This window comes from Ornithorhynchus anatinus, chromosome 1 (assembly GCF_004115215.2).
Source record: "Ornithorhynchus anatinus isolate Pmale09 chromosome 1, mOrnAna1.pri.v4, whole genome shotgun sequence".
NCBI lineage: Eukaryota > Metazoa > Chordata > Mammalia > Monotremata > Ornithorhynchidae > Ornithorhynchus > Ornithorhynchus anatinus.
In genome coordinates this window covers 31,371,739-31,399,551 of record NC_041728.1, presented here as the reverse complement: position 1 = coordinate 31,399,551, position 27,813 = coordinate 31,371,739, and the positions used below count along the sequence as shown (strand labels likewise).

General features: G+C 52.2%; 2 protein-coding genes and 1 non-coding gene across 5 annotated transcripts in view; 1 reads left to right on the top strand and 2 right to left on the bottom strand.

Annotated features, from left to right (window-relative positions):
• Window positions 1-11,601, bottom strand: part of MTHFD1 (methylenetetrahydrofolate dehydrogenase, cyclohydrolase and formyltetrahydrofolate synthetase 1) — a 90,123-nt gene extending 78,522 nt beyond the window's left edge. For 2 of the 3 annotated variants that reach the window (XM_029062766.2, XM_029062777.2), the window contains exon 1: window positions 11,426-11,601. In XM_029062766.2, coding sequence (XP_028918599.1) covers window positions 11,426-11,601 — 176 coding nt within the window. Of the gene's footprint in view, window positions 1-86; window positions 105-11,425 lie in introns of those variants that run through there. The other variant, XM_029062793.2, reaches the window with a different exon arrangement.
• LOC114815950 lies at window positions 5,696-5,833 on the bottom strand. The gene has a single exon (XR_003763748.1). It is a non-coding gene; the product is annotated as a small nucleolar RNA SNORA7 (small nucleolar RNA).
• Window positions 11,602-12,244: 643 nt separating the features above from the next.
• Window positions 12,245-27,813, top strand: part of TMEM229B (transmembrane protein 229B) — a 46,843-nt gene continuing 31,274 nt past the window's right edge. Inside the window, exon 1 of the mRNA XM_029062068.2 lies at window positions 12,245-12,369. The gene's annotated coding sequence lies outside the window, so the exon portion shown is untranslated. The remainder of the gene's footprint in view (window positions 12,370-27,813) is intronic.

Here is a 27,813-nt window from a genome sequence, read left to right as displayed (position 1 = left end):
AATCGACATTAACCAAGTTTAAATTGCAGACACCCAACCAGCATCCCATGAAAAGTTAGTGTTTGTACTCTTAACTTGATACTCACATCTCTGGAAGAAGAGATTAGAGGTTCCTTCGGCCTCAGCTAAATGAGATGATCCTGAAAGTGACCAGTAAACATCTATAAGTGCAATGTGGGCAGGGAATGTGTCTGTTGTTATGACATACTCTCCCAAGTGCTTAGTACAGTGCTCTGCACCCAGTAAGCGCTCCATAAATACGACTGGTCTGGGAATGGCTTTAAGGTTTTCAGAAGATTGTATGACAGTTGGGATTGGGTGCACGTGTTTCTGTGTGAGTGTGTGTGTAGAATGGGTTACGTTGAAAGGGATTGGCCTGTGTTTGTGAAAACGTGTCTTTTATTTGGAAAAGTTTATAAATGGATAGCTTCACAGGTTGAGCCTTTTTCGGCTTGTTGTTTATAATCTGTTTACCTTCTCTTAGCCGTTCTTCAAATCAATTAAAAGCAGTGTGGCTCAGTGGAAAGAGCCCGAGCTTGGAAGTCAGAGGTCATGGGTTCGAATCCCGGATCTGCCACTTGTCAGCTGTGTGACTGTGGGCAAGTCACTTCACTTCTCTGAGCCTCCGTTACCCCATCTGTAAAATGGGGATGAAGACTGTGAGCTTCACACGGGATAACCTGATTACCCTGTGTCTCCCCCAGCGCTTAGAACAGTGCTGTGCACATACTAAATGCTTAACAAATTCCAAAATTATTATTATTATTATTATTACAGGGAAACTGCAGTTGAGGCGGGAAGGCGGTGAATCTAATCAACCATTTGTTTTTTCCTGACCTGCTTGGGAATAAGGGAAAACCTCTGGGTGTTGGAGCTATCATTTTTAAAAGAGTAAAAAAATGGGCGTTGGGTTTTTTTTAGAGTTCAGTTGTTTGAGGGAAGATGCCTTCCTCAAGCAAATGTTTAACTTTTTTTTTTTTGGTGAGGTATGGACTTCACTCTTTGGAAAGATTGTTATCTAAGGGGTAGGTGTGATAATACAAAATATTTAACCAAGAAAGGAGAATGTGCAGTAGCTTAAAAAGGGGATTTAATTGATCTGCATTTAGTAATTATAATAATTGTGCCTTACAATGTGCCATGTACTGTACTAAACGCTGGGGTGGATACCAGCTAATCAGGTTGGGCACAGTCCCTTTCCCACAAGGAGATCAGTCTTAATCCTCATTTGACAAATGAGTTAGCTGAGGCCCAGAGAAGTGAAGTTATTTGCCCAAGGTCACACAGCAGACAACCGGTGGAGGCAGGATTAGAACCCAGGTCCTCCTGACTCCCGGGCCTGTGCTCTATCAACTAGGCCATGCTGCTTCTGGATATCAGGAATCGAAGATAGTAAATCTGTGTAGATTTACTAAATTGGTAAAGGAGAAATGTAAGTAAATTGGGTAGACTATCCTCTTTATATGGGACCAGTATAAATGTGATGGTTTGAGTAAGCAGCAGCATGGCCTAGTGGTTAGAGCAAGAAAGAAGGTTCTGACCCTGGCTCTTCCGTTTATCTGCTGTGTGACCTGAGCAGAGGGTCTCTGTCCAGTGACAACCTTCCTGATGGTGAGGACCCGGGTTCTAATCCCAGATCTGCCACATGCCTGCTGTGGCAGAAAACTGAAAGTTTTTTTAGAAAAAGGAACTGGGCCGCAGAGGAAAGACGGGAGAGGCAGGAAGCAGGGAGGTCATCAAGGAGGCTGAGGCAGAAGTCAAGGCGGGACAGGATAAGTGGTCGGATTAACGACAGCAGTCTGGATGGAGAGGAAAGGGCAGATTTTAGCAACGTCGCGGAGCTAGAAATGACAGGACTTGGTGGCAGACCGAGCTTGCGGGTTGAATGAAAGAAATCGGACGATGCCGAGGTTAGGGGTTTGTAAGACGGGAAGGAGAGCGGTGTTGTTTACGGTGGTGGGAGAGTCTTTGGGGAGCGCAGGGTTTGAGAGGGCAGATGAGGAGTTCTGTTTTGGATAGCTAAAGTTTGAAGTGTCAGCAGGACGTTCGGGTAGAGATGCCCTGAAGGCAGTAGAAGATGCAAGGCTGCAGAGAAGGACAGGGAGGTAGATGAGATGGTAGTTGAAGCCATGGAAGCAGATGAGTTCTCCAAGGGAGTGGGTGTAGATGGAGAATAGAAGGGGACCCAGAACTGAACCTTGAGGGACCCCCAAAGTTAGGGGGTGGGAGGCAGAGGAGGAGCCCACAGAGAGACTGAGAAGGCAGGATGAGGAGGTTGTGGTCGGATAGGGGCGGGGCTCAGTGGAAAGAGCCCGGGCTCGGGAGTCAGAGGTCGTGGTTTCTAATCCCGGCTCCACCACTTGTCCACTGTGTGACTCTGGGCACTTCACTTCTCTGGGTCTCTGTTACCTCATCTGTAAAATGGGGATGAAGACTGTGAGCCCCACTTGGGTCAACCTGATGACCTTGTATCTACCCCAGCGCTGAGAACAGTGCTTGGTGTGTAGTAAGCGCTTAACAAATACCATCATCATCATCATTATTATAGAGGAATTCCAGAATTGGTGATAGTGTGGATGCATACTGATCCGGGCTTTGCATTTGTCTCTTCTCTTCCGACTGTCCCCTCTGACCTGTTTTGCCTCCAGGTCCACTTGATTGCCTCATTGCCATGCTTTTTAAGTGAGCAAAAGTAACTCTGCTCACTACAGTCCTTAGGAGTGGTAGGATACCAAGGGGTTGGAGTGCGACCTTTAGGCCTGGACTCCATTTTGTCTGGCCAAGCTGCCATTTACCCAAGGCCAGCGCATCACGTATCCCCTCCCACCTTTTTCATTCTGTCCACAAGTTTGCCTTATTAGGGACCTTGGTACGTCAAGGTCTGGAGACAGGAAGGAGCCGTTTCTTCCTTAGCCAGATCAGGACCCCCAGATTGAACGACTGACTGAATGAATGAATGAGTGAGGTCCTGCACGTGTAGCAATCTGCTACAAGTCAAAACTCACTTGTGCCGGGCAGCAGCGGCACGGGAGAGTCGAGGGCGGAGGCTTAAGTTCACCGCATGGAAGGAGGCAATGGTAAACCACTTCCAGATTTTGACCAAGAAAGCTCTCTGGATCCACTACTGGAAAGATTGCAGATGGAGGCGGGGCGTTCCAGGCCAGGATGTGTCCATGTGTCCACAGTATTTATGTACTTAGCTATAAATTGTATATTATAAATTATTAATTTATATTAATGTCTGTTTCCCCCTCAATAATAATAATAATTACAGTAATTGTTTAGCGCTTACTGTACTAAGATCTGGGGTGGACACAAGCTAATCGGGTTGGACACGATCCCTGTCCCACGTGGGACTCAGTCTCAATCCCCATTTCACAGATGAGGGAACTGAGGCACAGAGAAGTGAAGTGACTTGCCCGAGGTCACACAGCAGACGGGCGCTGGAGCCAGGATTAGAACCCAAGACCTAAGCACGTTGTGAGCAGGGACCGTGTCCACCAGCTGTGTTGGGTTGTACTCTTTCAAGCAATTAGTGCAGTGCTCTGCACATAGTAAGTGCTCAATGCCATCAATTGATTGACTGGACTGTGCTAGTGACATGTCACTGGGGGACACCTGGAGGAGAGAAAATGGACATTAGCATCACCTGGATGAAGATGGAGACTTTGGGACTCTAAATACATTTTCTTGTTCATTCTGTAATTGCCCCAATCCCTCTTTTACCCCCTCCATATCCTTTGCCCCTCTCCGCTTCTGCCATGAAGGTGGGCTTCCTCGCCACTGAGATCAGTCTGGGCAAACCTGGGCATTCATGAGGTGCATCACCGTATTTTGGGTCAGGAATCTGTGTTCTTTGCCAAAATCCACGGTCAGGTCACCACATCTATGCTTGGAGAAAACTTGGCCAGAGAGGAGGGGAAGTATACAGAAAACGAAAGGCTACACAAGACTTCGCGGAATTAAATGTGCAGGGTTATCGGTGATGGGCAAGGCTTCTCATCGCATTTCCTTCTAGCTCGGTGTGTGCCGACAACGTATGAACCCTGAATAAAATGTAAAAAGCTTCGGCCCGATTTCAAAATCACTATTACGACTTTGAACGGTTCTCTACTGAAGGGAAAAGACGTAGACATGACTTCAGATCTTCCTCACAACTTGCCTCCTCAGCAGACTAGAAGGCCAGTGGCCTTGGAGATAACCGATCCTCCTTGGAGGTGGACAGCACAATTAGCTGATCCGTTTACATATCTCATGTCAGCGTTTCTGTATTATGTGGTACTTAAAATTGGAACCGTCATCCGTAGAGCCCGTGCAATTTCACAGCAGAATAACACGATGAGGGCCAGTCGGCAGCACTTGCCAGAAAGCCGTCTCTGGTGGTCGAGCTCAAGCACTTCTCCCCGTAACTAAAGTATACAGAATTGGTAAGGCGAAAACAGTGTTTATGAGATAACCCTCTTAGAATGAAATGTCCACGGTTCGAGATAACGGGCAAATCTGCTTGGCACATTTTCTTCTAGCTTGATGTCCTGGCAATGTTTCAACCTAGAATAAAACGTGAAAAGCTTTGGGTTGGAATCAGAATAACTGTTACGGCTTTGAACAGTCCTCCAAATGAAGGGAGAAAACATAGACGGCAAACAGCTCTTCGTATCTACCTCCTTTGCAAGCTAGAAGGATAATGGCTCCGGGAACAACTGATCCCTCTAGGAGGTCCACGGTGCAATCAACTGACCAGGAACATATCTCCCGGCATTGTGTTTCCATAGTATAGGCTCCTTAAAATTGGAACCTCGATCCACAGTGCTTTTGCGATTTCGCTTCCGATTCAGGAAATAAATTTCAATTGGAGCCACTTGCCAAAAAGTGGTCTCTGGTGATGGATCTCAAGCACTTCTCCCCCAAACAATGAAAGCATACATAATAGGAAGGCTAATCAAAGTTGTTGAGAAAACAGCCTCGAAAGGAAATGCTGAGGTTTAGAGACAGTGGACGAAACCGCTCATCACATTTTCCTCTAGCTCAGTGTGTTCTCAATGTACCAAAGCAGCATGGCGTACTGGGTAGAGCACGGCCCTGGGAGTCAGAAGGTCATGGGTTCTAATCCCGGCTCCGCCACTTGTCTGTTGTGTGACCTTGGGCAATTCACCTAACTTTTTTTCTCTGTGCCTCAGTTACCTCATCTGTAAAATGGCGATTGAGACTGTGAAACCCACGGGGGGCATGGACTGTGTCCAACCTGATTTGCTTGTATCCGCCCCAGTGCTTAGTACAGTGCCTGGCACATAGTAAGCACTTAACAGATACCATAATTATTATTAATAATAGTGTTATTAACCTAGAAGGTGAACAGTGCAATTAGTCAATGAAATCTAAACCCAACCACAACCCTGACACTGAACCTAACCCTATCGGTAACCCTAACCCAAACTGACCCTAGCCTGACCTCTACCCTCTCAGAATCCTAATTCCAATCCCGATCCTCATCTTGTACCATTTCCGACTCATAGCGACACCCTGGACACATCACTCCTGGAACGCCCCGCTCTCCATCTGCAGTCGTTCTGGTAGAGGATCCAAAGAGTTTTCTTGGTAAAAATCCAGAAGTGATTTACCAGTGCTGCCTTCCACGCTCGAGTCTCCGCCCTCGACTCTCTCCCGTGCCGCTGCTGCCCGGCACGGGTGAGTTTTGACTTGTAGCTGATGGACTTCCGCTCGCTAGCCACTGGTCAAGCTAGGAATGGAATGGACAGGCCTCTGCTTGACTCTCCCTCCCGTAGCCGAGGCGGGTAGAGGACTGGAAACTCTCCAGGTGCGATCCTGAGAGGGGTCCTAACCCTCACCTCTACCTTAATGATAACACTAACTTTAAACCTAACCCTAAAAGTAACAGTTGCCCTAAGAATAACCCTCACATCTATCACTAATGCCAAATTTAACTCTAATCCCAAACCCTAACCTCAACCCTAATCCTCACACCTATCCCTAACCCTCGGAAAAACCCCAAACCTTATGCCTAACCCTATTCTGAACTGCAACCTTACTTTAATCCTATCCCAAACCTAAATCAAATCCTAATCCTAATCACAACACTCACCATAAACCTAAATCTAATCCTCAATGTTAAACCCTGCCTTTATCTATACCCTAAACCTAATCCTAACCCTACTGAATCAATCAATGCTACTTACTGCAACTGCACAGCATTGTACTAAACCCTTGGGAGAGCACAAATATAGCGGAGTAGGCAGGCACACTTCCCGCCCACGAGTTTACGGTCTAGAGAGGGAGACAGACATATAAATAAAGTACGGATCTGTACGTAAGTGCTGTGGGGCTGAGAGAGGGATGAATAAAGGATGCAAATCCAAGTTCAAGGACAGTGCAGAAGGGAGTGGGAGAAGAGGAGATGGGGGTTTAGTTGAGGATGTGCTTTTGATAAAGTTTTAAAGGAGAAAGTGATAGTCTGTCAGGTATGAAGAGGGAGGGCGTTCCAGGCCAGAGGCAGGATGTCAGCGAGGGGTCATTTAAGCAGTCTTACTGATTGAACTCATACCGTGTGCAGAGCACTGCACTAAGCATTAGGGAGAATACGATATCACAGAGTTGGTAGACACATTTCCCGCCCATATTAAGCTTACAGTCTAGAGGGTTAGCGGCAAGATAGATGAGATCAGGGTAGAGTGAGGAAGCTGGCGTTTGAGAAGTGAAGAGTTTGGACTGGGTCGTAGTAGGTGATCTGGGAGGTAAGGTAGGAGAGGGCAAGGTGATCGAGTACTTTAACGCCTAGGGTAAGGCGTTTTTGTTTGATGCAGAGGTGGGTGGGCAACCCCTGGAAGTTCTTGAGAAAGAGGGAAACATGGACTTAACGGTTTTGTGGAAAAATGATCCGGGCAGCAGAGTGAAACACAGACTGGAGTGGAGACATGAAGTCAAGTTAGCGAGGAGGCCGATACCGTGATCGAGGCGGGTAAGGAGAAGTGCTTGGATTAACGTGGTGACAATCTGGGTGGTGAGGAAAGGGCAGATTTTGGTGATGTTGTGAAGCTCGAACTGACGGGATGTGGTGACGGACCGAATACGTGGGTCAAAGGGGAGATATGTGTTGAGGGAAACGCCAAGTACACAGGCTCACGAGACATGGAAGATGGTGGTGCTGTTTATAGGAATGGAATATCACGGAGAGGACAGGGTTTGGGTGGGAGTATGAGGGGGTCCCGTTTTGGATCTGTGAGGTTCGAGGTGTCCGTGGGACATCCAAATAGAGATGCCGTGAAGGCAGGAGGAAATATGACACTGCAGTGAAGGAGAGAGAACAGGGCCAGAGTCATGGATTTGGGAATCGTCCATGGAGAGGTGGCAGTTGAAGTCATGGGAGCAAATGAGTTTTCCAAGGGAGTGGGTGTAGAATAGAAGGGGATCCAGAACTGAGCCCTGAGGAATTCCCACAGTTAAGGGGTGGGAGGCAGACGACCCCTAACCCAAAGCGATCCTGACCCCAACCAACTCTAACCTAACTCTACTCTATCCGGTCACCTGAATACAAATGGTAACCCTATAAACACTCGTACCGATCTCTGACCCTAAAGGTAACACTCACTGTAACCATAACTCTCAAATCTATCTTTAACCCCAATTAATAAAAATAATTGTGGATACAGTCCTTGTCCCACATGGGGCTCACAGTCTCAATCCCCAGTTTACAGATGAGGTAACTGGGGCGCAGAGAAGTGAAGTGACTCGCCCCGGGTCACACAGCAGTCAGGTGGCAGAGCCGGGATTAGAACCCACGATCTTCTGACGCTCAGGCCTGGGCTTTATCCACTTCCCCAAGATGTGATACTAATCCCAAAGCTAACCTTAACCCTAACCATGACTCTCATAGGGAAGCAGCATGGCTTAGTGGAAAGGACCGGGCTTGAGAGTCAGAGGTCATGGGTTCCAACCCTGGATTTGCCCCTCGCCAGCTCTGTGACTTTGGGCAAGTCACTTCACTTCTCTGTCCCTCAGTTCCCTCATCTGGGGATTGAGACTGTGAGCCCCAGGTGGGACAACCTGATGACCTTGCATCTACCCTGGCGGTTAGAACAGTGCTTGGCACATAGTAAGCGCTTAACAAATACCATCATTATTATTATCCCTCCTTAACCCTAACCAAACTCCAAACCATATGCCTCACCCTAAACCTAACCCTACCCATCACCTAAAGCCTAAACCCCACCCTATCCCTACAGAAATCCGGACCCCGATGGACTCTAAACCTAACTCTACCCTATCTATATCCCTAACCCTAATCCTAACACTCACTTTAACCCTAACACTCACATCTGGGCTTGGGAGTCAGAGGTCATGGGTTCGACTCCCGGCTCTGCCACTTGACAGCTGTGTGACTGTGGGCAAGTCACTTAACTTCTCTGTGCCTCAGTTCCCTCATCTGGAAAATGGGGATTAACTGTGAGCCTCCCGTGGGACAACCTGATGACCCTGTATCTACCCCAGCACTTAGATCAGTGCTCTGCACATAGTAAGTGCTTAACAAATACCAACATTATTATTATCTATCTCTAACCCCAAACAAATCCCTAACCCCCAAATTAACCCTAATCCTAAACCAAACCCCAAACCCTATGCCTATCCCTAACCCCAAAATTAACCCTAATTCTAAACCAAACCCTATGCCTAACCCTAACCATTCATTCATTCAATCGTATTTATCGAGCACTTACTGTGTGCAGAACATTTTACTAAGCGCTTGGGAGAGTACAATATAACAGTAAATAGACACAATCTCTGCCCACGACAAACTTGCAGTCTAGAGGGGGTCAGACGTTAATACAAATTAATAAATCACAGATATGTATATAAGAGCTGTGGGGCTGGGAGTATAAATAAAGGGTAAACTCATCTCTGACCCTAACCCTAGCCTAGCCTTTGTAATAATAATAATAATAATAATAATAATAATAATGAAGATATTGGTTAAGCGCTATGTGCCATGCACAGTTCTAAGCACTGGGGTAGATACAAGGTAATCAGGTTGTCCTTCGTGGGGCTCACAGTTTCATCCCCGTTTTACAGATGAGATAACTGAAGCCCAGAGAAGTTAAGTGACTTGTCCAAGATCACCTGGCAGACAAGTGGCAGAGCCGGGATTAGAACCCACATCCTCTGAATCCCAAGCCGGTGCTCTGGCCATTAGGCCATGCTACTTCTTAACGTGTAACGACCCTAACCCGAAGCCGAAATCCCACCCTAGGCCAACAGCAACCCAAACCTTAATCAACCCGGTGCCTGAGTCTTCCCTATCCACATCCCAAACCTTAATCCTAACACTCACTTTATCCCTAATGGTCATCCCATCCCTCACATTCATTCATTCACTCAATTGTATTTATTGAGCGTTTATTACGTGCAGAGCACTGTACTAAGCATTTGGGAGAGTACAATACAACAATAAACAGACTCGTTCCCTGCCCGCAACGAGTTTACATCTAGAGTTTACATCCATCTCTAATCCCAAATTTAAACCTCAAGGTAACATTCACCTTAACCCTCCTCCTCAACTTTATTCCTAATCCTAACCTGAAACCAAAGCTCAAACCCTACGCTTATCCCCAAAACGATTCCGAACCACGCCCCTAACGAAAACCTGTCCCCAACCCTAAATCAGACGCTCGATCCTATTCCTATTCCTAATCCTAACACTAATCCTAATCCTAAATGCAATCCTCGCCATAAACCAATCCCTAACCCTAACACTAAAAATTAATCGACACCCTAAACCTAACCCACACCCAAACCCTAACCCTAAAGGTGACCGTAACTCCAACTTCAACCCTAACCCTAGCCCTGATCCGAAAAGTGAAACACCCTTACAATAACGCTCACCTCCGACTCGAACCACCAACCAAACACTAACCTCAAAGTTAACCCTAATCAGGTTGGCCACAGTCCCTGGCCCACGTGGGCTCACGGTCCAATCAATCAATTGTATGTATTGAGTGCTTACTAAGCAGCGTGGCTCAGTGGAAAGAGCCCGAGCTTGGGAGTCAGAGGTCATGGGTTCGAATCCCCACTCTGCCACTTATCAGCTGTGTGACTGTGGGCAAGTCACTTCACTTCTCTGGGCCTCAGTTCCCTCATCTGTAAAATGGGGATTAAGACTGTGAGCCTCACGTGGGACAACCTGATTACCCTGTATCTACCCCAGCACTTAGAACAGTGCTCTGCACATAGTAAGCGTTTAACAAATACCAACATTATTATTATGTACAGGACACTATATTTTGCTGTCTGTCTCCCCCGTTTAGACTGTGAGCCCATCACCGGGCAGGGACGGTCTCTATCTGTTGCCGAATTGCCCATTCCCAGGGCTTAGTACAGTGCTCTGCACATAGTAAGCGCTCAATAAATATTATTGAATGAATACTCAGCACTTAATGATTATTATTGTTAATAATAGACAGCAAAACAAATAGGCATCAATACCATCAAAATAGATAGAATCATAGATAGAGACACATCATTAATACGCTAGAGTAATAAATAACATATACAAATGGATACAAGCGGTGTGGGGAGGAGGAGGAGCAGAGGGAAAGGGGGGCTCAGTCTGGGAAGGCCTCCTGGAGGAGGTGAGCGCTCAGGAGGGCTTGGAAGAGGGAAAGTGTGATTGTTTGGAGGATTTGAGGAGGGAGGGCGGTCCAGGTCAGCGGTAGGACGTGGGCCAGGGGTCGACGATGGGATAGATGGGACAGAGGAGCAGCGTGGCGCAGTGGAAAGAGCACGGGCTTTGGAGTCAGGGCTCATGAGTTCAAATCCCAGCTCTGCCACTTGTCAGCTGTGTGACTGTGGGCAAGTCACTTAACTTCTCTGTGCCTCAGTTCCCTCATCTGTAAAATGGGGATGAAGACTGTGAGCCCCACGTGGGACAACCTGATTCCCCTGTGTTTACCCCAGCGCTTAGAACAGTGCTCTGCACATAGTAAGCGCTTAACAAATACCAACATTATTATTATTATTAGAAAGATAATCCGGGCAGCAGAGTGATGAAGTCTAGACTGAAGCAGGGGGGAGACAGGAGACGAGAGGATGGGAGATGGGAAAGCAGCGTGGCCTGGAGCCCGGGCTTGGGAGGCAGAGGCCGTGGGTTCTAATCCCGCCTCGGCTACGTGGCGAGGCTCAGTGGCAAAAGCCCGGGCTTGGGAGTCCGAGGTCATGGGTTCGAATCCCCCCTCTGCCACTTGTCAGCTGTGTGACTGTGGGCAAGTCACTTCACCTCCCTGGACCTCAGTCACCTCATCTGTAAAACGGGGATGAAGACTGCGAGCCCCACGTGGGAGCCCCTGATGACCCGGTATCTCCCCCAGCGCTTCGAACAGTGCTCTGCACATAGTAAGCGCTTAACACATACCGACCTTACCTCGGGAGAGCCCCCGCACTTCCGTGTGCCTCGGCGACCTCCTCGGGAAAAGGGGGATGGTGACGGCGAGCCCCAGGAGGGCCAGGGACTGGGGCCGGCCCCATTTCTTCGGATGCAGCCCAGCGCTTAGCGCAGTGCCCAGCACGCAGGAAGCGTTTAGGAAATACGGCGATCATTAGCACCAGCGGGACGAGACCGGCCCCATTGCGTGGCCACGCCCCCCGCGACTGTCTATCATCGGGGAAGCCCCGCCCCCTCGCCCGGCCACGCCCCCAGGTATGGTCCCGCCCCCCTGAGCCTGTCTATCATCGGGGGAAGCCCCGCCCCCTGACGTGGCCCCTCCTCCGTGTGGCCCCGCCCCTTGACGTAGCCCCGCCTCCACGAGGCCCCGCCCCTTGACGTAGCCCCTCCTCCGTGTAGCCCCGCCCCTTGACGTAGCCCCTCCTCCATGAGGCCCCGCCCCTTAACGTAGCCCCTCCTCCGTGTAGCCCCGCCCTCTGACATAGCCCCTCCTCTGCGTAGCCCCGCCCCTTACGTAGCCCCTCCTCCACGAGGCCCCGCCCCTTGACGTAGCCCCTCCTCCACGTAGCCCCGCCCCTTGACGTAGCCCCTCCTCCACGTGGCCCCGCCCCTTGACGTAGCCCCTCCTCCACGTAGCCCCGCCCCTCGACGTAGCCCCTCCTCCGCGCAGCCCCGCCCCTTGACGTAGCCCCTCCTCCGTGCCGCCCCAACCCCCCGACGTAGCCCCTCCTCCATGAGGCCCCGCCCCCCGACGTAGCCCCGCCCCCTGGGCCGGCGGGGGCGGGGCCGGGCTGCCGGGCCGAGCGGCCGGCGGCGGGAGGATGAGCGGCGTCGGCGCGGCCCCGGCTCCCTCTCCCGCTCCCATCCCTTCGGGACGCCCTGGATCCGCGGAGGGAGGCGGCAGCAGCGGCGGGGCCCGGCAGGTGAGGGAGCCGTGTGTGTGTGTGTGTGTGCGTGCGCGTCTGTGACCTCCCCGGAGCCCAGAGGTCACCAAAGCCCTGCCCCCTCTGCCCCGGGGAGCTGCGGCCGGTGATGTCAAGCCGAGCGGCGGCCCAGAATCCCCCGGGGCAGTGGGCATCCCCAGCGCCCTCTCAGGGGCGGCCCAGAATCCCCCGGGGCAGTGGGCATCCCCAGCGCCCTCCCAGGGGCGGCCCAGAATCCCCCGGGGCAGTGGGCATCCCCAGCGCCCTCTCAGGGGCGGCCCAGAATCCCCCGGGGCAGTGGGCATCCCCACCGCCCTCTCAGGGGCGGCCCAGAATCCCCCGGGGCAGTGGGCATCCCCAGCGCCCTCCCAGGGGCGGCCCAGAATCCCCCGGGGCAGTGGGCATCCCCACCGCCTTCCCAGAGGCCTCCGCGCCGCCTGAGGGACCAGCCTCCGCCCCACCTCGGGGGCCCACCCTGCTTCCAGCCTGTGGACTTCGCACCTTCCGCCCCTCCCGGAGAGGCTCCGCCGGCCTGGGACGGAGCACGCGACGCCACGAGCGGGACGGCGGCCTCGCCCCACCTTCCGGGCCCGCAGGCGAGGGGGGTCCCCCCCTCCGCCTCCCCAAGGTCCGAACCTCCAGTCGGGTGGCAGAGCTCGGCCCGCGGCGGAGACCCGGGGACGGCCCGGATCCGTCGACCTCTCCGCGGCCCGCTCCCGCCGGCCGCACGGGTCGGGCGGCGGAGGGCCGGAGGCGCGGGGGGCCGAGGATCCGCCCGCCCGAGCCGGGCCTCGCCCACCGGAGCGGAGGGGGACGTCGGGCCGGAGGTGACCCCGGTCGGGCCTTGGGGATCTTCCCGGGGCCTACGCCGAGATGCCTTGGCTTTCCAGAGCAGGGGCCGGTGGCGCCGGGGAGAGGCGTCGAGCCGGTCCCCGCGCCCCGAATCCGGGCTGCCGACCCGTTCCCAGTGGACGCGCGACACCGGGGTAGCCGCCGTCGGGGTGGACGACCGTTGTTGATCATTACGATTCCGGTGGTTTTGCGACTTTGAGGGGAGAGAGATCGGTCATTTTCCCGGAGAGGGCTAAACCGTGAGGGAATTTTCAGCGTCGGCTTTGAAAGTGCAATTCTCGTCCCCTCTCCGCAGCCCGTGAGAGCGGCCCTTCTTGCTCCGCCTCCTTGCTTCACGGCAGTTCGGGAGCTGGTTTTCCTTGGCTTCCAGGGTGCAGTCCAGGATCCGGTTTTCCTTGGCTTCCAGGGTGCAGTCCGGCCAGGCCCCCGTTGGAGGGGGGGACTCCGTCCCGCCCCGGAGATGAGAGACCCGGTTGCCCTCTTCGCTCTTCCTGGAGCGCCCTGGTTTTTGGTGGTGCAGAGAGCATCCTAGCGTCGAAGGGGATCTGGCCGAGGGCTTATCAGCAGCTCCCGTCTGCTCTGGATGTCCTTGAGAGAGGAGGACCTCCACTCCCCCGCGCCCCGTCCCCTCAGCGCGGCGGTGGGGGGCGGATTTTCTGATTTGTCCACCCCCGCCTCCGGCCCCCGTGTCTCAGCTAGGGTGAGGTCGAATGGTTTCCATTCCTGTCGGGCTCCTTTAAGGGCCGGGCGGCCGTGGGGTTGGCAAGCCCTCAAGTGAGCTCGAAGGTAACACCCGACTCCGTATGGAGCGCTCGGGGATCCCCCTGCGTGATTGGAACAGAAATAATAATAACTGCGGTCTTCGCTAAGCACCCGGCCGGCACAGAGGAACGTTTTGGGCGCTGGGATGGGAACAGTTCCCTGATGGTTGAAAAAAGCGGTCTCCCATTCCACCGTTGCTTCCACATAGCAGCTCTCGTAGTTAAAGGTCCGGTCCCCGCCGTGGCCTTGCTTGTGTCGTACTCTCCCAGACGCTTAGGACAGTGCTCGTGAATGTGATCGACCGACTGACCCTCACTCTCTGAATGTGCGTCCCCTGTGAAGTGTTGATTCTTGGGGTCAGGGACACAGCTCTGGAGTGGTAGAGAGGAGGGCGTGCTCAGTTCTCATCTGATGGAAAGAGGAAGCAGGCTGAGCAGAGAGAAATAACTGGCTGGGCTGAGCAATGGAAACGGTTTTCTCCCTCTATCTCCCTCCCTTCCTTCCTCCCTCTTCCCCTCCCCCTCTCCTCAGCCTTGATTTCCTGAACCCTCGTGCTGCTCTGCCTCTCCCCCGTACCCGACTTCTTCCCCGAGCGGCCTGCCCGGCAGCGGGAGGCCGGGCAAGTCGAAAAATCCATCGGTTTGCTCGTGCGGCTGTGAAGGCGCGTCGATTGGCCTGCTTCAAGGCTGAAGCCGGCAGAGAAACGATAACTCTGTGTTCCCGCGCAGGAGGGAGGGGTGGGATGCACGGAATCCCTCCGGTTCTTTGGGTATCGGAGGTTCCAGGGTGCAGACCAGCCTAGCGATCGTGCCGTTTCCCTTAGAGAAGAAGCTCGACCCAGCAGAAGGAGTCCGGGCCTGGGACTCAGAGGACCTGGCTTCCTTCCGATCCCGGCTCTGCCACTTGCCTGCCGGGTGACCTTGGGCAGGTCGCTTCACTTCTCCGCGCCCCAGTTTCCTCAGATGTAAAACGGGGATTCGGTACTTGCCCTCCTCACCCCTTGGACTGCGAACCTCCCGTGGGGCGGGGGTTGCGTCTGAACCGAGTATCCCGTTTCGACCCCAGCGTTTCATACAGCGTGAAGTTAACATAGGCGGCTGACAAATACCCCGATTATCATGATTATGCTATTAGAGCTCCACCTTTGCACTTGAGGACGAGATAATGGATGGGAATCCCATCTGTGCCCGAAGTTACGTCTGGAGGCACCCGTCTACGATGGACAATTCCTGGGAAAACTTGCCTGCTGCCGGCTGAGCTGATGCATTTCCCACTTGCGGTGTTTTCTGCTCTGTCTTTCCTCTCCCGTTTTTCTCCGAGTCCCCGCCGAGAGGGCAGCAGACCCACTGACTGCCACCAAAAGGGCGTCCTCTCCGATCGGTTGGCAGCGCTCTAGACCGTACGGTGCGTTTTCTTGGGAGGGTGCCGTAGAGTTAAGAGCTACGGTCCCTGCCTTCGAGAAGCTTACGGTCCACCGGGGGAGACGGACACTAATTTAATGACGGGTGAGGGGAAGCGACGGAAGTGAGCGGTGGATCGAGTCTGCCAACTCTGATGCACGGTACTCACCCAGAAAATTAGCCCTTTGCTCAACTGATATCACCGCTCCACAGAGAATAAAGAGGTGTACGTAAGTATTAATGTTGGCGGGGAGGTCAGTAACTACTTAGAGTGGGAGCACCCTAAGAGACAGGGACTCTGTCCAATTCCCATCTCTGTATTCTTTCCCGGTGTTTAATACCGTGCCCCGCACACGATAAGCGCTTAATAAATATAAAGAGAGGCCGGGTGTCCTCGCGGAGAAAGCACAATTCCGCGAGAAGGACCTGGTTCTAAAGCCGGCTCCGCCACTTGTCTGTTGCCTGCCCCTGGGCGAGTCACTTGACTTTTCTGTGCCTCGGTTCCCTCATCTGTCAAATGGGGACGAAGACTGTGAGCCCCACGTGGGACCACCTGATTACCTTGTATCTACCCCGGTACGTAGAACGGGGCTTGGCACATAGTAAGCCCTTAACAGATACCCTCAGATTTGATGTAGGAGTGGTGAAATGGCAGTAATGGGGAATACAGGGCAGGAACACGATAGATTAATCAGGGAAGGCCTCCCAGGGGAGTTGTCTGGGTCCCCTCTTGACTGTAAGCTGGTTACGGGCAGGGAACGTGCGCTATTTCATTCATTCATTCATTCAATAGTATTTATTGAGCGCTTACTATGTGCAGAGCACTGTACTAAGCGCTTGGGACGAACAAGTCGGCAACAGATAGAAATAGGCCCTGCCGTTTGACGGGCTTACAGTCTAATCGGGGGAGACGGACAGACGAGAACAATGGGCTTTGTACTCTCCCAAGTGCTTAGTACAGTGCTCTGCACATAGGAAGTGCTCAGTAAATGCCACCGATTGATTGATGTGATTTTAGAAGGGCTTTGGAGACGGAGAGGAGCGGTTTGCCAGATGAGGCGGGGAAAGGGCTTCCGGGCGGGAGGGAGGGCGGGAGCAAGACGTCGACCCGGAGGGAGGCGAGACAAGAAGACAACGAAGAGGATGGCTTGAAGGGATTGAACTTGTGCTTCAACTACAGCTTCCTCTCGAGCGTCTTTGTTGTGGTTGTTTCTTTCGCACCGTCGGCTACTTATCTGACACGATGCTAAAGAAACCAGACTCTCCCTTTCCGCCGCCCAGTTGCACCGAAAGCCGGCGTTCAGAAAGAGCCTCGGCCTCTACGTGTGAACTAAGAGTGAACAAAATGACGGCGCCTCTCCGACTTCCCCTCTCTCAACAAAGCACGTGGCCATTCCAGCAGCAAGAGAAGAGCTGTGCTGTGCCGGATTGACTTCTGAGCGGGTTCGTCCTTTCTCGTCTCAAACCCAGACCCCGTCCTCGCCGCTGATTTTTCTCATCACTGTAGACGGCACCGCTAGGCTTCCCGTCTCACCGTCCTTCCTCACTCAACCCACGTATTCAATCTCGCTGAATCCTGTCCTTCACAACGTCGTTAAAATCCGCCCTGTCCTCTCCCGTCCAAACCGCTGCCACGTTAAGCCAAGCACTTCTCCCGCCTTGATTTCCGGATCAGCCTCCTGGAGGACCTCCCTGCCTCCCGGCTCTCCCCATTCTGGTCCGTACTTCCCTCTGCTTCCCGGGTCATTTTTCTACAGAAACGTTGGAGGCAACGTTTCCCCGCTCCTCCAGAACCTCCAGTCGTTTCCCATCCACCTCAGCATCAAGCAGAGACTCCTTACCATTGGCTTCAAAGCATTCAGTCACCTTGCCCCTTTCCCACCTCACCTCTCCGCTCTCCTATTACAACCCACCGTAGTACACTTTCCCTCCACCTCGTCCGTCTCCCCACATTCTGCTTCTGGCCTGGAACGCCCTCCCTTTTCACATCCAACAGACGATGACTCTCCCCACCCTCAAAGCCTTATTGAAGACCCACCTCCTCCAACGCTGCCCCGACCGAGCCCTCATCTCCTCTCCTCCCACTCCCTTCTCCGTCACCTTGATTTGCTCCCTTGAGTCACCCCTCCCTCGGCACTTACCTACATGGCCGTAATTCATTTATATTAACGTCTGTCTCCCCTTCTAGACCGTAAACTCGCTGTGGGCGGGGGACGCGCCTGCCGCCTCTCTCGTATTGTGATATTGTATTCTCCCAAGCGCTCAACACAGGGGTCGGAACACAGTAAGCCTTCAAGAAAAACGATCAATTGATCGACCGTCTCTCCTTTGGTCAGAAGGTAAAAAGTCTATCGCCTCGGGTTCCGCCAGGGACAGATTCTCACTTGTTCTGGGATTCGAAGAAGGTCTTGGATTTTTTCAACACGTGGCCCCGTGGATTTTAAGCTCCCTAGCCAAGAAAGGGATCGCGGGCCACAAAGAAAGGATTCTCTTCCATGCTTTCCAGGGGGTGATTAACTCTCCAAAGTTAAATGGATTTCCCAAGAGCTTTATCCTTGCGGAAATGCAACGTGAATGCTTACTGCTCGGCTGGGCCCTGCGGGGGTGCCGGGAGTCCCCCCCGTTGATGGCCGAAGCTTCTTCTTGGAAGGATTTCAGGGGGTCGGTTTGACGCCGTCCACGGTTCCACCCAAGCTGCTTTTCTCTTGCTCCCCAGCTTCATCTCTCCTGCTTTTCAAAAACCCACCTCAAAGCCAGGAGGCGCAGGATCAGGTGATAGAGACATTCTCCCCCCCGCACCCTTGCCAGAACAAACGTGAATGTGCATCGCCCACTATATGACGTTAATCAATCCGCGGTACTTATTGAGCCCGTTCCGTGGGCGGGTACCGTACTGAGCGCTTGAGAGAGTACAGTAGAACAGAGTCGGTAGATACGTTCCCTGCCCACGACGAGCTACACACCAAAAGACTCTCTCCAGCCTGTGTCTGCCTTTGGCGATAATAGGATCCCCCTGATGCGACCTATAAGCCCGTAGTATTTTTTTATGCGCTTGTTCATTTCTTTTTATTATGGTATTTGCTAAGCGCCGTATGCCGGGCATTTTTCCAAACGCTGAGGTAGATGCCAGGTAATCAGGTTGGACACAGATCCTGTCCCACATGGGGCTCACAGTCTTAATCCCCATTTTACAGATGAGGTAACTGAGGCCCAGAGACGTGAAGTGACCTGCCCAAGGTCACACAGCGCACAAGTGGCGGAGCCGGGCCTAGAACCCGGGTCCTTCTGACTCCCAGGCCCGCGCTCTGCTCGTTCAACCCTCACCGCCCCCCAGTTTAGCACATCCGGAGAAACGTGCATCTGAGCCCGCAAGCGATGATATTCCACGGGAGCTTAGAATCTCGGGATCCATTTGGGACTCAGCTTTGGGGAAGGAGACCGGAGATGACAGTTCCGTACCCTTCGCAGAACGGGTCCTTAGGTGTCTCACTTCACCTTTTGGAGCTATAGAGAGACGTCAAAACTGGGATACACCGGACTGAACCTGCTCTCGGGAGGACTGTGCTGGAGGGTGAAGGGAGATCGAAGTTGGGGAGAACCCTGAGATTTCCCCAGTAAATGAGTGTAAAACCATAGTAAACGGTCAACCCAGTGTAGCAGTAGTCCAGCCGGCCTACTATTTGGTTTCCATTCATTCAATAATATTTATTGAGCGCTTACTATGTGCAGAGCACTGTACTAAGCGCTTGGAATGTACAACCTGTGGCAGAGGATGCTTAGAAGAACCATGGGATGGTTTCCCGCCTTCCAACATGCTCACGGCTAAGGATGGATTTTTTTCCCCTCTCTAGAAACCCGTCGTGGACTTCTCATCCATGGCTTTCCACAGCCCCTTCTCCGTCACTTCCCGTAGAAGTGAATTTCCTCTGCCTACCGGCGCGTAGAACGGTGCTTGGCACGTAGTCAGCGCTTAACAAATGCCATCATTATTATCGTTATTATTACCACCTGCTGGGTGAAGGGCTTTCTTTAGTTCGCTTCAGTCCTCTGCCTTCGAGCTCCAATCGATGGCCCTGACGCGGAGGGGAGGGTATGGAGGTGGGAATTACCCAGCCCTCGTCGTCCACGATGGGATGATTGAGCGTTGACCGTGAAGAGCACTGTGCTGAGCGCTTGGGAGGGTACTAGACGTGGATGGTAGACGTTCATTCATTCATTCAATAGTATTTATTGAGCGCTTACTATGTGCAGAGCACTGTACTAAGCGCTTGGGATGAACAAGTCGGCAACAGATAGAGACGTGATTCCTGCCCTCAAGGAACTTACAGCCCGGATGGGGAGGCTGACCTTAGGGTAAGTCAGAGATGGGGGAAATGGGAGATTATAAGTGAGAAGCAGCGTGGCTTCGTGGAAAGAGCCCGGGCTTTGGAGTCAGAGGTCATGGGTTCGAATCCCGGCTCTGCCACTCGTCAGCTGTGTGACTGTGGGCAAGTCACTTCACTTCTCTGTGCCTCAGTTACCTCCTCTGTAAAATGGGGATGAAGACCGTGAGCCTCACGTGGGACAACCTGATTCCCCTGTGTCTACCCCAGCGCTTAGAACAGTGCTCTGCACATAGTAAGCGCTTAACAAATACCAACATTATTATTATTAAAACGGGGATTCAGACCGTGAGCCCCACCTGGGACAACCCGCTTATCTTCTCTCTACCCCGGCGCTTAGAACGAACAGGGCTTGGCGCACAGTAAGCGCTTCACAAATACCCTTATTACTGTCGGAAGGGATCGGGAGTACCAGACAAGAGGGAGGACGTGGGCAGCGAGACAGATGACACTGAGGTTCAGTGAGTAGTTTGACATTAGAGGAGCGGAACGTGTAGGCTGGGTGGGAGTGGGGAGAGGAGACGAGGTTAAGTAGGAGTTGCTGGTATTCTCTCCGGCGCTTCATCTTTCCAGACCGCTGTTTTCCAAAAGCGTTGTCTTGAGCGGAAGCTACCCTCCTCCACCCCAGTCATTTTAGTTACCTTGGGTTGGTCTAGGCCCAGACTGAGGCTGGAAGATTCTGTCCTAGTCACGGCTCCTCTTTAATTTTGGGATCTTTTCCCCTCACTTTTCCTCCCGGGCGGACCGCCGATAACCGACGGTTCGAGGCCCCCCCCCCCCTTTCTTTTTTCCTTTGGAATGTTTCTTCTAAACCCTTCTGCCAACCCTCCGGCTCCCCTCTGATCCCGGCCCTTCCTTCTCCCTGGCAGCGAGGTCTGGCCCCAAGGCTGTCACGTGATTTACTGAAGCTGGGGTTGTGTCCTTGCATGCCCATTTGGGAAACACCGCAGTAGACCATCCTGTCTTCTAGGAAAGTATTTATGGAGAGGGAGTCTCTGTTCGTGTTGCCCAACAGGTTCTTTAGAAGTAACGTGGCTATTGGATAGAGCACGGGCCCTGGGAGTCAGAAGGACCCGGTTCTAGTCCCGGCTCCGCCACTTGTCGGCTGTGTGACCGTGGGCAAGTCGCTTCGCTCCTCCGTCCCTCAGTCACCTCATCCGTAAAATGGAGATTAGGATTGAGAGCCCCATGTGGGACACGGACTGTGTCCTACCTGCTTAGCTTGTATCTACTCCAGCATTTAGTACAGTGCCTGGCACATAGTAAGCACTTAACAAATACCATTAAAAAAAAGTAACCCCAATCTCCTCCTTCCCTCCCCACTTTCCTCCTCTTCTCTCGCTCTCTCTGCTCAGGATGAAGACAGAAAAGCAAGAGGCCTTGAAAGAGTGTGGGCCTGAGAGTCAGAGGACCTGAGTTCTAATTCTGACTCCACTACTCACCTGCTCTGGGACCTCGGTCAGGTCATTTCTCCATACTTCAGTTTCCTCATCTATAAAATCCGATTCAATACCTGTTCTTCCTCCTACTTAGAATGTGAGCCCCGTAATAATGATAATGTTGGTATTTGTTAAGCGCTTACTATGTGCAGAGCACTGTTCTAAGCGCTGGGGTAGACACGGGAATCAGGTTGTCCCAAGGGGCTCACAGTCTTCATCCCCCTTTTACAGATGAGGTAACTGAGGCACAGAGAAGTGAAGTGACTTGCCCACAGTCACACAGCTGACAAGTGGCAGAGCCGGGATTCTGACTCCAAAGCCCGTGCTCTTTCCACTGAGCCACGCTGCCTCATGTGATTCTTAGTGGAGTGCTTGGCCCGTAAAAATAATAACAATCACGGTATTTGTTAAGCGCTCACTCTGTGCCGGGCACTGTACTGAGCCCTGGGGTGGATACAAGCGAATTGGGTTGGATGCAGTCCCTGACCCGCATGAGATTCAGTCTTAATCCCCATTTGGCAGGTGAGGTAACTGAGGCACAGAGAAGCGAGGTGACTTGCCCAAGGTCACACAGTTGCCAAGTGGCAGAGCCGGGATTAGAACCCGTTACCTTCCGACTCCCAGGCCCGTGCTCCATTCACTGTGCCACACTGTACCACCGTCGTTCTTACTGGTAAAAGTAGCTTGTAGTACTGGGGAAAAGTCGGGTCAAAATCTCTGCCGATTCGGGAAGGGAATTTCCGGAGGTATAATAATAACTGTGGTATTTAAGTGCTTACTATGTGCCAGGGACTGTACTAAGCGCTGGGATGGATAGAAGTAAATCGGGTCGGACACGGTCCCTGTCCCATATGGGGCTCGTGGTCTCAACCCACATTTTCCAGAGATGTGAAGCGCAGAGACGTGAAGTGACTTGCCCGAGGTCAAATCGCGGGCAAGTGGTGGAACCGAGGTTAGAACCCGTGACCTTCTGACTCCCGGGTCTGGGCCCCGTCCATTACGCCGGGCTGCTTGGAGCAGAGGTGGCGGCTTTTCTGCGAAGGAGGCCGAAGGTTGGTGGGGGAGACTCGATCTTGACCTGTCTCGGAGTTGAACTCGGACCGTTCGAAGCTGGAACCGAGGGTTGTCGAGAAAGGGAGAGCAGCCAAATTGGAAAGAGAACAGTTCCACAGAGGTGGGCAGCCCTCCCTCCTAGAGGCAGGAAACGACCTCCCTTCCCCTCCCGCCCCGTCCAGAGGTCGCTCCGTCCTTGAATCCTGGGGCTCATCCACGGTGTGTAGCGTGAGACCTCTCCCTGGCCCTCTCGCCTACTAGCCGGTGGATCTCCGGAGGACCTTCCTCAAGTCCGCCCGCAAAGAACCGGCGTGGCCCTATGGATAGAGCACAGGCCCGGGAGTCAGAAGGACCTGGGTTCTGGTCCCGGCTCCGTCACTTATCTGCTGAGTGACCTTGGGCAAGTCACTTCGCTTCTGTGGGCCTCAGTTACCTCATCTGTGAAATGGGGATTAAGGCCGCGAGCCCCACGAGGGACAGGGACTGTGTCCAACCCGATTATCTCATCCACCCCAGCGCTTAGAACAGTGCCCGGCACATAAGAAGCTCATAACAGATACCACAATTATTATTGCTTAACACAGTGTTCGGCACACAGTAAGCATTTAACAAGTACCAAAATTATTACTATTATTATCATTATGGCATCTTAAAAGAACAAAACAAAAAAAAACCAGGAAAACAGAGCCCTGCAGAAGGCTGGAATCCTGCCTGTATCAGGCCGAGCCTGAAACTGACCTTTAAATCATCGTAAACTTATCTTTCGATTCTAAGTAATCATTATAATTATGTTATGTCACATACATTTATACTGTTATACATTTTAAATGACTTCTTTATTCATATTAATGTCTTTCTCCCCCTCTAGACTGTAATCTCGTTATGGGAAGGGAACATGTCTGCTCATTCTTTTGTGTTGCATTCTCCCAGGCGCTTAGTTCAGTGATCTGCACCTAGTAAGCGCTCAACGAATATGATTGATCGGGCGAGACTGTGGAGGCGGGGTGGGGGTGGGGTCCCCCAAGAAACTGCATGTTCTCGGACCCCAAGGAGGGAGGAGGGGTCCCCAAGATTCGATCGAGAGACAGAGGAATGTGCTTTGCTTATCAATTTTTCACTTGGTGACCAGAATGGGTATCCCGCTGGGCCGGCTCAGGGGACCGTGTGGCCGAGGGCAGTTCTTCACTGTGGCCATGCTGATGGGCCTGTACCGGTGTGACTTTGGGCCTGTGGCCACGGAAGTCACAAGGTGGCTACCGGCCCGAAGGATGATCAGGCATCTGTACGGAAGCAGAACGGAAGCAGCGCGGCTTAGTGCGCAGAGCTCGGGCCTGGGAATCAGAAGGACCTGGGTTCTAATCCCAGCTCCGCCACTCGTCTGCTGCGGGTTCTTGGGGACGTCACTTCATGTCTCTGTACCTCAGTTACCCCATCTGTAAAACAGGGATTAACGCGGTAAGCTCCATGAGGAACAGGGACTGTGTCCAACCTGAGTACCTTGTATCTATCCGGTGCTTAGTACAGAGCCTGGCACATAGTAAGCCCTTAATAAGTACCATAGAAAAAAAAGTACAGAGCCTGGCACATAGTAAGCCCTTAATAAATACCACAGAAAAAAAAGAAAGGAGAAATTGGAAGTGTTCGTATCATCCAAGAGATCTTGTGGAGATTGGCAAGGGAATTGTAGAGAAGGAATGGAGAAGCTACATTTCCCAGGGCTGATTTATAATGATAATAATAATAAACCTGGTATTTGTTAAGCACTTACTATGTGCCAGGCACTGTACTAAGCACTGGGGTGATTTAAGCAAATCGGGTTGGACACAGTCCCTGTTCCACAGGGAACTCCCAGTCTCAATCCCCATTTTACAGATGACGTAACCGAGGCCCAGAGGAAGTGAAATGACTTACCCAGGGTCACACAGCAGACAAGAGGGAGAGCCCCAATTAGAACTCACGACCTCCTGACTCTCAGGCCCGTGCTCTATGTCCCACAGTAAGGGGTGGTCCTGGGCAGAGAGAGAGAGAGCGAGGGCGCTTTCTTTCCCTCCCTCTTTCTTTCGTTGCTGGTCAAGGGAGGAGAGTTTTCTTCTAACTCTGCAGAGCTGGGTCCAAGAGGGTAAGTCCATTTTCCTAATAAAAGCAAGGGGGAGGTAGGCCAGGGAAATGTTGGAGCTTTCCTGGTCTCAGTTTGTGATTTAAAACCTCTTGCATCGTTTTCAATTCTACCTCCCCTTGAATATTATTTGTGAGCAGATCTGTGGAATCCGAGTTTTAGAGTTCTTCAGAACACTCAGGCAGAGTTCTCGTTCAGATTCTGGTCGCATTCCACATCTCTTTTATTCTTTTTGAATGCCCCGTTTGGCCCAGGGTTTCTCAGACTTTTCATTCTAGGAGTTTTTAGCCAGGTGGCTCCTACCTGACAGTGGTTAGGGAAGGACGGAGCAACTGAAAATGTAAAACTGTCCTGTGGACTAGACTGTGAATTCCTCGAAGGCAGGAATGGTGTCTACCAGTTGTACCGTGCTCTCTGCCCGCAGTAAACACTCAATAAATATGATTTATTGATTCCTAACATCACCCTGCTGGGCACACAGTACTTGTTCAACAAATGCCATTGATTGAATTGATAGTTTTAGCTGTCAGTGCAAGGTTTCAGAGATCAGCGCTTAGTCAGCGCCCGTCACAACGTAAGCGCTTAACAGATACCAATAAAAGAAACCAAACTTGGTACAGAACTATGGGGGCGTTACAAAGGAAGAAAAATACTCAGTCTTTACCCCTGAAGCTTATTATAGGAGGCGGAAGGCACCGACACGCCTAAAAGAGAAGCCTAGAAACCTGAAGAGAACACAGTAGCCCGAACGCCAGAAGCATAAATAAATTGCACAGAGAGATATGTAACAGGAGCTTTGTTACATCACTGATAAGGGAGTTCCCCATTTGACCCGCGACTTGCATTTTGTGGCAGATGGACGTTTCCTAGCAGCCGACGGCTCGTCGGCCCGTGAGACGGGTCTCCGGGAACTCTGCCTGGAATCTAGACAGTCCATGGCACCAGAATTTTTCCCTGCGCCCCTCCTCGGTTTATGACGTGATGGCTATCGAGCGGTACAATTAGTTGTTTCCTCCCTAGACTTTGCTGCCACCCTTTAATCTCACTCCTGATGAGGAAACTGAAGTCCAGAGAAATGAGATGTCCCCATCACGTGTCAAGCCAGTTGAGCCGGGATTAGAACTCACGGGCCCCCTGCTCTCCTCCCTCCCGCTCCGGTCCTTTGGAAGGTGATTGCTTTTCAATGCCCCCCTCTCCCCTCTACTGGGAGCGTTATTTCTATTTTTCAAGTTTTCGAACTTTTCGGAGCCTAAATCTTGCCTTTTTAAACACGCCGCAGCCCCCGTCTCGATCCCTGTTAGAAGCTGCCACTCCTCTCTGGGTAGCGTTGTCTGCCGGTTTTTCCCTCAGTGTCCTGCCCAACCATAAATGAAAATCATGATGATGTTGGTATTTGTTAAGCGCTTATTATGTGCCAAGCACTGTTCTAAGCGCTGGGGGGATACAAGGTGATCAGGTTGTCCCTCATGGGGCTCACAGTCTTCATCCCCATTTTACAGATGAGGGAACTGAGGCCCAGAGAAGTTAAATGACTTGCCCAAAGTCACACAGCTGACGAGTGGCGGAGCGGGGATTAGAACCCACGACCTCTGACTCCCAAGCTCGTACTCTTTCCACTGCGCCACGCTGAAAATGGCGCCCAGACCCCTTCATTCACTCAGTTCGTTCAGTCGTATTTATTGAGCGCTGACCGTGTGCGGAGCACTATACTAAGCGCTTGGGAGAGTACAATACAACAATAAACATTCCCGGCCCGCAGCGAGGTTACAGTCTAGCTTACAGACCCAACCCAGCAGAGATCCCCTTGGCTTCCCCACTAAACCCACCTTGGCCCCCAGGCATCTACCCATTCATCGATGAAACAGTCGTATTTATAGAGCGCTTACTGTGTGAAGAACACTGGACTAATGTCGGCCCTCACCCCGTAGCCCTTCACCCTTCTGCCAGTTCCCCAGGGAAGCCTGACTCTCCATTGGTCTGGTGAGGGAAATTCCACGAGCTGCCGTAGACACTGATGATTTTCCTGGCATTTTCCCTGGTAGATCAGTTGACCTGCTTGCTCTTGGCTGGTTTCATGTGTGATCAGGGAGGCGCCCTCGGGTTCAGGGGGCAGGAGTAGTTTGTGATGCCCCGATGATGCCCCGGCTACTACCGGCCACGGGCTGACCCGCAAGCCTCCTGTTGCCTTTCGCCCTCCAGGGTGGGGATTGGAAGCGCTGAGTACGGTGCTCTGCACACAGTAAGCGCTCAGTAAATACTATTGAGAGATAGAGGAAGAAGTTTCAGATCGCTCCCGAGAAGACTGCTAGAATTTCCATTTCTTTTGGGACCCCTAATTCCAACCTTTCCTGTCTTTAGATTACTGATGTGCACACGCGCTTCCCCTCTGCTGCCGCTTTTAGATGGTAAGCTTCTTGAAGGCAGGGATCGTGTCTTCCGTATTTTCACGGAGCAAGCTCTCTGGATCCACTGCCGGGACGATCGCAGATGGAGAGCGGGGCGTTCTGGGAGAGATGTGTCCGTGGTGTCGCCACGGGTCGGAAACGACACGACGGCGTAAGACAAGGACTGGGCCTGCCGGAGAGGGACGCTCCTACACCCCAACCGTCATCCGCACTCCCTAGAGGCTCTATCCTCTCTCTGCCTGAACTAGACCCGCCTTGGATTCGAACCTCTGACCTCCCCGGCCAGTTTGGCTCCCTGAGGGGACCTTCTGAGAAGCAGCGTGGCTTAGTGAGAAGCGGGGTGGCTTAATGGATAGAGCACGGGCCTAGGAGTCAGAAGGACTTGGGTCCTAATCCCGGCTCTGCCACCTGTCTGCTGTGTGACCCTGAGCAAGTCACTTCACTTCTCTGGGCCTCAGTTACCTCATCTGTAAAATGGGGATTAAGAGCGTGAGCGCCACATGGGACAGGAGTTGTGTCCAACCTGATTAACTTGGATCTACCCCAGCGCTTAGAACAGTGCTTGGCCAATAGTAAGTGCTTAACAAGTATCCTAATTATTATTATTATTATTAAGATTATCCTTCTAGACCCTCACCTGGTTATGGGCAGGAAATGTGTCTACCAATTCCGTTATATTGTACTCTTCCAAGCGTTTAGTACAGTGCTAAGCCCCCCATAAATACGTTCGATTGATTGACTAGCCCTGGATCCTCCCTTTCTGGTCTTTTCCTCCTCTTGCTTGGCGCTGTCCTAATGAATCTAATGCCTCTGTTTTCTTTGTCAAAAGGAATGTTAATTATTTTCTTCAGACTAATTACCCTACTAACGAGAGGCTGTTCTGCAATAACATACCCTTTAATTACTCTTGCCTAAGTGCCGTCCCCAGCCATGTTGCAAACACGCCATCGAGCCGGGTGCCGGGAGGAAGAGGAGATTGGGGCTTCCGGGTGACTCGGCTACCTCGGCCTGGGGTCTCCCTTGCCGCGGAGCCGT